Source organism: Priapulus caudatus, unplaced genomic scaffold (genome assembly GCF_000485595.1).
Source record: "Priapulus caudatus unplaced genomic scaffold, Priapulus_caudatus-5.0.1 Scaffold237, whole genome shotgun sequence".
In the NCBI taxonomy this organism is placed as follows: Eukaryota; Metazoa; Priapulida; class Priapulimorpha; order Priapulimorphida; family Priapulidae; genus Priapulus; species Priapulus caudatus.
In genome coordinates, this window is record NW_014577298.1 from 244622 (window position 1) to 253802 (window position 9181).

The 9181-nt window shown below is 45.9% G+C and overlaps 1 protein-coding gene and 1 long non-coding RNA gene across 3 annotated transcripts in view; both read right to left on the reverse strand.

Annotated features, from left to right (window-relative positions):
* The window catches only part of LOC106807845 (calcium-binding mitochondrial carrier protein Aralar2-like), a 31548-nt gene that overhangs the window by 1593 nt on the left and 20774 nt on the right, over positions 1 to 9181 (reverse strand). The window contains exons 12-14 of the mRNA XM_014810313.1: positions 1079 to 1151; positions 590 to 670; positions 79 to 222 (exon numbers count right to left, since the gene is read on the reverse strand). Of these exons, the coding sequence (XP_014665799.1) occupies positions 79 to 222; positions 590 to 670; positions 1079 to 1151 (298 nt within the window). The remainder of the gene's footprint in view (positions 1 to 78; positions 223 to 589; positions 671 to 1078; positions 1152 to 9181) is intronic.
* LOC106807858 lies at positions 1303 to 5091 on the reverse strand. Of its 2 annotated transcripts, none has more exons than XR_001393717.1 (3): positions 5006 to 5091; positions 3756 to 4609; positions 1303 to 3720 (listed from the first exon to the last, which is right to left on the reverse strand). It is a non-coding gene; the product is annotated as an uncharacterized LOC106807858 (long non-coding RNA). The 2 variants fall into 2 exon arrangements; XR_001393716.1 differs by having other exon boundaries at positions 1303 to 3510; positions 3547 to 4609.

The window sequence follows — 9181 nt, forward strand, 5'->3', positions numbered from 1 at the left end:
CATCAATCTCAAGAATGACTAAAATGAAAACCGAAACCCGGAAATCCGCGAATCCGAGGAAAATTCTCATGCCTGTACCTTGTAGAGGCCCAGGAATCCAAGATCTCGTATGACGCTGAGCGCGCCGATCCGGGGTCCGGCGGACGAGAACTCGCCTGCCACCTGGAGGCGAATCTTGACAATCTCGAGCGGGTTGGTGAACATCACTTGAGAGCCGCCAGCCTGCGAGCGTGCGTGAGAGGAGAGAGAAGAGAAGTCACGTTGTTTATATATATATATATCTGTATATAGATAGATAGAGGGAGACAGAGAGAGAGAGAGAAAGAGTGAGAGAGGAAGGTAGCAGCCTAGGGGAGCGGGAGGAAGAGATGGGGGCCAGGGAAGATAGGGAGCACGAGGGAGGCGGCGAATGAAAGAGGGAGGGAGGCGGGGAATGAAAGAGGGAGGGATCGAGATAGACGAGAAGAGCGTAACAGCCTCGTAAGGGAGCGAAAGGAAGAGGGAGACATAGAAGATATGGATAGGGAGTCGGAGGCAGGAAAGGAAAGAGAGAGGAACCGAGTAGAGCGTAAAAAATCCGAACACTTACACAACCTCCAGCTATGATTTCCGACCATGGTGCGATTTCTCCGGACGGACGCCTGAATTTATCCCTCACCAAATCATTGACCTGTAGAAGTCACATCATATCATCAGATCTGCAGCAACAGTAGTGTGCTTAGATAGTCAGCTTTTTATTACTTGGTGTTCAAGCAGATACTAATGCCTTTTTAATCACTACAACACAATGCACACATACTATTAGACCTGTCTAAGTGCACGCCACTACTAAATAAATTTATATTACTATTTCATTATAGTAGTAAAGACAAAATATTTAATTTTAAAACAGAAACTTGAATCATAGTAAACAAGACCATGTTGAAAGAAGTCTCGCACGTAAGCGCAGCATTAACATACTGCACATGGTGACTCACGTAACTTAAAAACCCCTTCGTAACTAAACGAGCACTCTAGCCTACTTGACACTAGCGCAGTGTCATCCGTAGTCATCTTGACTAACGAGTGTGTCACTTACTGTCAGCTTGATGGCCTTCTCAGGTGCTACGCCGACCAGCTGTGGTAATAGACCTCTGTAGAGACCCAGCACAAGACCCTGGCGTGGATTTTCATGCTTTGGAAATACAAAAGCAATGTGTAACATTTCTACGATCCATTCCAAAATCCAGACGATCGTTCGTTGACTATATGAAAGTACAGTTTTACAAACAGGCAAAATTCATTACAACGTCCAAAACATAGTTCAGTTATTTTTAAAAATGTCTATATTTTTTACGTACATTTATACGGTTTCAAACAATAGTTATAATAAATAACAAACCAATCATCAAGACTTCGTCTGACCATATGGTCTGACATAATATAACATTTCGTAGAGAAAAAACATTACCATAACTTAGTCGATAAACAGCTCAAGCTCATTTTCCTTGCAGGAACTTCTCATCTCCCCTCAGATAGGATTCCCGTGGCCCCACCATCTCTGCAGTTTCATCTACCCTGACCTTCTGAACCACCGTAGAAAGCCCAGCATCCCCAACAATCACACCCAGTTTTGGAACGCGACCCATTACATACACAGAATTCGACGCACATTTACTTACACCAGTCGTGGCTCCACGCTTGAACATATTATAGTTTAAACGTGCATTCCTGCCTGGGTGCATTTATAGAAAGCCGTGTTGTAATCGGGGAAGCACATATTCGTCGTGATCTTATCAGGAGTGAATAATAATAGATTAATCTAATATTATTTATTCTTGATTTTATCACGTAATCGCGATTTCCATCGTTGCAATTTTAGTTTAGGCGGGCGTGTCTGACTGCATCGCTCACAATGGGCACAGTTACTAGTGATGCACGCGCCAACAATAACTGCCAGTGCGACCATCACTTGAGAATCCTCTTACGGGAGCACGAAAAGCCGAATGGCGACCACAGGTGGCAGCAGCAGCAGCTACATATAAAACCTACAGGTGACATGTGTTACTAACGCAATAGATACAGTGTGAAGTTGTGGAAAACAGTTCGTGGGAGCACATTATGAGATCAACGAATGAGGAAGGTGCGAGAAGAGATCGAGGTTTTCATGCTGCCACCTGGTGGAAACTTTCAACAACCACACTATCACCTCTACTAGCGGTCGACAGGCCATCTAGTCAGTCACTGGACTAGGATGACCCGGTCACGCTCACGCATTTCACCTGCAGAATCCAGGCAAAACTACTAACGCCACTGCAAACACACGCTCGACGACGCACGCACGCACGCGACACGAAAAATTAACTACGAAAAAAAGGAATTACACAAAATAAAATCAAGAAATTAACACTAGGCTACATTCGAGTTGTAAACCGATAGCGTTGTGACGGACACATGCGTAGCGAGAGTACAACCAGACGAAATCTGAAGTGGTATTCCCCTGGAGCACCGAGAAGTGAAATTCAGTGCTGCAGCTACAACAATAACATCAAACCATTTCGACTACTAATCTTCTACAAGTCTTCTACACTCACCCACAAAACACAGTTAAATTGTGATGGAAACCAAACAGGACAGCAAGAGTTTACACATTACCAGCAGTGCATTCATGTAACCAGCTAACCTCTAAACATGAAAAAAACCTTTAAAAAAAACAGGAATGAATCTATCTAAAAAGCCCCACAAGCACACGCACACAAACACACACAGTCACAATCGCTTGCGCGACACAGTACGATCGAACAATACAAACTTTCACATTCACGACACGGACTCGTCCTGGCATTTCACAATGCAATAAAAGGCCCCAGCAGCCATCCACCCAACCCAAGCAGGCATCCAAAGTGCGATGCAACTTTCTGCCAGCGGAGTGAAGCGTAAACTCAAACACAAACTGAAACTGATTGCGGGCTGTGCCCAGCTAAAAAAAATTGCAATAAATTAAATTAAATTTAAATTAAAGGAACATAGTCTCGCGCGCTTTCCTTAAAACTGGTAATACGATTTTAAGAGAAAAGGGGAGTGTTGGTGGATGTGTCTGCTCGGGGTTGGGTTACCCTCTGCTTGAAATCACCTCTAACACATCGTACCGATATTGAATAGGTTTACCTTCCTACCCTGCAATCATCACTGCGCATTGCAATCCCAAGGGGAGACCTACGCATCCCACCATGCACATCAACACAAACAAGAGAACATAGGGGGTTGAACAAGTGAACATCGTGCTGCACAAAACTGCACCTAAGATGGCCACACTCCCACTTAACACACCCCGTTGAACAAACCGCTACTCTCTATTCGCCACACTGTATAACAGTCCCATTATGACATATATATCTATAATATTGTAAATTTATATATATAATATAAAGCCATAAAGGCAGAGCGTGTTTCAGCTCCACATGAATTGCCTAAAAGACCCCTCTTCCCCAGTTCGGATGACGATCCAATACTTCACAAAGCGACCCTGACCTACCCACCAGTCACCGACCGCCCAACGACCTTGACCTACCCACCAGTCACCGACCGCCCAACGACCTTGACCTACCCACCAGTCACCGACCGCCCAACGACCTTGACCTACCCACCAGTCACCGACCGGCCAACGACCTTGACCTACCCACCAGTCACCGACCGCCCAGCGACCTTGACCTATCCACCAATCACCGACCGCCCAACGACCTTGACCTACCCACCAGTCACCGACAGCCAGCGACACTTCTTTCGAGTCGGTGTCGTCTGCTACGTCTAGGTTCCACCCAGTGAAGCTTGCTACTTTGACGTCGCTCGCCGCTTTCACAATCTATCGATAGGGGGACCGGAATCTACGCTCAACGGCAAGAAAGCCCACGCGCGGGGGATCGAACCACTGCTGTTTCTTTTTCACACCGGAACCCGCCGTGGGCAATAGCTAGTCGCCGTGGGCAACAACTGGGTACGGCTTTGCTCGTGGCAAGCGGCAGCGTGCGATTGCTCAGTTTGTACGTTTACAGATCTGGACCCGCCAGTAGCCACGCCGATTTTTTTCCTGCCGATTCGTACCACGGTGATCTGCCGTCGGCTCCACCTGTTGGCAGGGATCGTAAGCGTTCACAAGCGGATGACATGCAGTATGCGGCAAGGAGATGTGGGACTGGGTGCGAGCAAAAAACTATCACAGCTGAAGAAGAACAATCGAGGTTACACCGCTAAAAAAACGATTCCTACCAACAGGTGGCGCTGCCGATAGAGGCCGACCATTTTCTCGAAGCCCGCTACTGCGGAGATTCGCCGCAGAACAAACGGCATTCGAATAACCTCGTTAGCCATCGACTCGAAAACCGGCGTGCCGCGAGAATTGAAGCTGCCGCATGTGTTCACAGATTAGCCTACAGTGGATCCCTCTGGTGTGCACGATCACAGCGCTTGTTTCACGGCGGGCGACAGCTGGAACCTCGGCAACTTGAGTCCGAACTTGGTTTCTATTCCGTCGAAGGTCGCCGCCGCTAGCCTGTACCCGCCGAGGTGGTGCGGATTCTCGGAAACAGCGGGACCCTCTGGCTCCGGCATCTTGTCCGAACCTTCCGGCCGGCTGCACGAGGAACGAACGGTGGAGACATTCATGAACAACGCTCATGAACAACGCTCATGAACAACGCTCATGAACAACGCTCATGAACAACGCTCATGAACGTTCGATACGCGAACAGCACGATCGATATACGACGCGGAAGGAACGCGCGTTGGTGAACAGATAAGGTTGGAGTGGCACGCGAAAGTTTAGCGAATGATAACATTTCAGAGAGGAACAATCTACATTAGTGAACAGCAATGTATGAGACAGAAATGACATTTATGATTGGCAATATGCTAGAACGGATGAACCATGAACCATGACACCAATGATGACTTTAGTATGTAATAAGAAAGTTACCACTTAGAAATATATCGAAATGAGAACACGAAACAAGGGAACGCAAATCCTTACCTTCCTCCGAAATCGACGTAGAACATTCGCTGTAACAACTCGTAGGTAACCAAGGTTACTCCAAACTGCGGGGACGAACGCACCATGCGCGCTGTGTGTGAGAGAAGACACGACGCTATTCGTTACATACCTAGCTTAGGATCAGAACACTCGCCTACACCAGTCCAGCAAACAACTCTCAATCACACGTGCGCAGTGCATATGATATCTTCTCTCTCTCTCTCTCTCTCTCTCTCTCTCTCTCTCTCTCTCTCTCTAATTAGGCGAACCGTCCGGAGCAAATCGCACCATGGGCGGAAATCATAGCTGAGTTGTGTAAGTGTTCGGATTTTTTACGCTTCTACTCGGTTCCTCTCTCTTTCCTTCCCTGCCTCCGACTCCCTGTCCATATCTTCCATGTCCCCCTCTTCCTTTCGCTCCTTACTAGGCTGTTACGCCGTCTCCTCGCTGCTCCCCCTTTTCTATTCGCCGCTCGCCTCTGCTCCCTACTCTCCCTGCTTCCCCCATACTCTTCCTCCCGCTCCCTTACTTTTTTTTTACTTTTTTTTTTTTTCTTTTTTTTCTTTTTTTTTTCCTTTTAGGCTTGCTACCTTCCTCTCTCACTCTCTTTCTCTCTCTGTCTGCTCTTCTGTCTCTCTCCTTTGCTCTATCTTATTCGTATATAGCAGATATGTTATATATAAATCTGCATGGCTTTGCTCTCTCTTATCTATCCTATATATATATTATATATAACAACGAGCTTTTCTTCTATCTTATCTATCTATCTCATATGATATAATATATATAATATATAATAAAAGCTGGGCTTCTGCTCTCTACTATATATATATATATACTATATATATATATTTATATATATAAATGACGTGGGGCTTTCTTCTCTCTCCCTCGTCACGCACTGCTCGCAGGCTGGCGCTCCAAGTGATGTTCACCAAACCCGCCTCGAGATTGTCATAGATTCGCCTCCAGGTGGCACGGCGATGTTCTGCTGTCCGCCGATCGCCCGGATCGGCGCGCTCAGCGTCTAATACGAGATCTCGGGTTCCTGGCCTCTAGCAAGGTACTAGGCATGAGCAATTTTCCGCGGATTCGCGGATTTCCCGCGTTCGGTTCTTTCATTTTAGCTCATTCTTGCAGATTGATGCAAAACAAACGAATAAAACAAGTTATAGGGGGTTAAGGTTATTTTCTTGTCAAAAATGGACGCATTTTTTAATTTAAACTTCATAAAAGGCCAGGAAAAGTACGTCAAATTTCACACAGAAGTAACGAAACTCCAGATAAATATCGGATTCCTGGGTCTCTACAATGTATCGTAAGATGAGGGTGTTGTCGTCAGCGGCGGCGGCGGTGAAGCTCATGGGCCGTGAGCGTCGAGTCTTAGGTTTGAGGGGACAGATTATTATGTCAGTACCACTTTCTCTATTCGTTCGAATTCACAAATCGCATTTAAATTCACGAATCACGTTTTAAATTCACGTATCGCGTTTTAATTCACTAATCGCGTTTAAATTAACAAAATCGTGTGTAAATTCACAAATTGCGTTTAAACTCACAAATCGTGTTTAAATTCACTAATCGCATTTAAATTCACAAAATCGCGTTTAAATTCACAAAATCGCGTTATTCAAACATCCGATTCGAAAGTCGCAATATTTAATATATCAATTTTGCATTCAGCGTAGATCGACTGATATCATTATTACACCGGGTGGTTAATTCTTTTCACGCCGTATTATCAAGCAGTTCTACGCGGTGTGAGGTGCCATGAAGATCCCCGTCATCTCTTCATGCGGATAATTCGCATATATATAATATATATATATTATTTATTATCTACTTCTATTCTACCCTACCGTCGAGATGCCCTGCTGTTACGTTAGGACCCTGTCGTCTCGTTATAACGCTAAAGCTGGGTTTACATTACCGACTTTATGCTGTCAATTGGCAATTAGGACCCCAACTTCTCACTATACAACCGGAGATCGGTCAGTTGTAAACTGCAATAGTCGCCGCGCGCGAGCAACTGGTTGATAGGCACCTATAAGGCCAAAAAATAGAACATGTTCTAATACTCGCCAACTTAGTTGTGCTGACTTGATGCAGTTGCGCTGCCGCACTTTTGCCGTTTACACTGCCGATTGTCGGTTGTATAGTTGGGAATTGTGCCAATTCGCCCAATTTTGACAACATAAAGTACGGTAGTGTGAACACAGCTTCTAAGCGCCAAGAACAAGAACCTTGCAGCGACAACGGACCAACCAGTAACGTCGAGTGTAAAATCGCAGGCGCACTGGCCCAGCCACACTGCCAGCGTTAACGGACTAGCGCATTCGTCTGCTTTTTCGCTACGCGGCAATGGCGGACGTAAACAAGTGAAGCAAACCCAGCTTTATGCGTCTATATGTTCGATGTTGTGCATCTCGTGTGTGTTGGCAGGGTGCCAGAGCTTGCTTCCTGCGTGACATCCCCTTCTCTGCGATCTACTTCCCGACGTACGCGGCACGGCAAGATGGCTGCGCTGCGCCGTACGACCGAACGGACACAACGCCCCCTGCGACTGTTGGACACCGTGGCCTTTCATCGGCCAGGGATACGTGGGCGCATCGGTGGCCGCGAGAAACAATCGGTGCGGACGCCGCCAGATATTTTTTCAGGGGCTGTTGGTTATTTTTCAGTGGGCCGTTGGATATGTTTTTCCAATGGTTGGACACGTCGGTATGTTTTTGAAGAAATCTGGTGAATTGTAGCAGGGTCCAGGGGATGCTAGTTTGTTACTATTAGTTATTAGCGAGAATTAGTACGATATGTCGGCTTTATACTGCGGACACGACTTTTAGCCGCGCTTCTGAAGTGGGCATACTTTTAGCTGCTGGATAATTGTCGTTTTATCTGCGCACGACTTTAGCGCGCGCTTCTGAAGCGGGAGTAACTTTAGCTCGGACTAAGGTCGTTTTATACTGCGCACGACTTTAGCCGCTTCTGTAAGCGGGATACTTTAGTCGGGCATAAGGTCGTTTTATACTGACGTTAAGCTCGGCTCTGAACAGACCTGAACCACCTCCTGCAGGCTGGAATGAACTTTAGGCTCGGGCTAAGTGTTTTTCGACCTTTTATATACTGGGGTTATCCCGGCTTCAAGGTCCGCTGACCGCTGAAGTGGATAAACCCCAGTATAAAAGCGGCATTAGTTATTACAAGAAATCCAGTACAGATTAATACTTTTACCAACATTTGACTGACTTTACTGACGTCTTGCTGACATTGAATGAGTGGTTGTCCACGTCAATTTTCGCGATTGTCAGTCATCTCCACGACTGTCGGTCACTGTTATGTAAATGTAGTAGTTTAATCACAAGCAAGCGATAAAAAACGAATCGCTAACAATCAAATATCAGACGCCGTTACTAAAAAACGAAGAAATAACGAAATGTAACAAATAATAACAGAACAAAACGGGACAACCTGCGCGATCTAATGCTAGAAACGAAACGAACGAACGCCGCTCGTCGGGACCGTGGAACCACGCACCTGCGTTCGCCGTCGTAAAACAAGTGAACGTTTGTGTTGCAGGCATGCCGGCGGCGTCACTAGACCCACAAAACCGCGCGGCATAGTCATGCAAGTACGCTGGTTAGCAGTGCAGGCTCGCGCCGGACAGACCGTCTACAACGGAGTCATCGACTGCTTCCGCAAGATCCTGAGAGAGGAAGGCGGCAAGGCGCTCTGGAAGGGCGCTCCCGGTATGTTCTCTTGTCTTGCAGAGCGGCGGCGTTCTGCCGGGTCGCCGCGGTTGGGGAGCACGAGGATTCTTGATCATTCAGGATCCTTGTTGCTCTCGATCGTAGATTGTTTTCTCGAGGGATGTGTTTCGTGCAGAATTTTTTAATGTGGTCGTGTGATAGATGTTGCAGGTCTTGTCTGTATGATCCTAGGTATCATAGCTGCCGCTTGTATGATATCATAGATGTGATCAGGAGTCTATCAAGATGTAATAGATATCTATATCAATATCTAGATCCACACATAATATATATATATATATATATAACAAATATGTATATATTTGCATATATATATAATTATATCAAGAGCTAATAATACCTTATTATTAGGTAATATTATAAAGGTATTATTAGCTATTGATATATATATATATATTATATATATTAG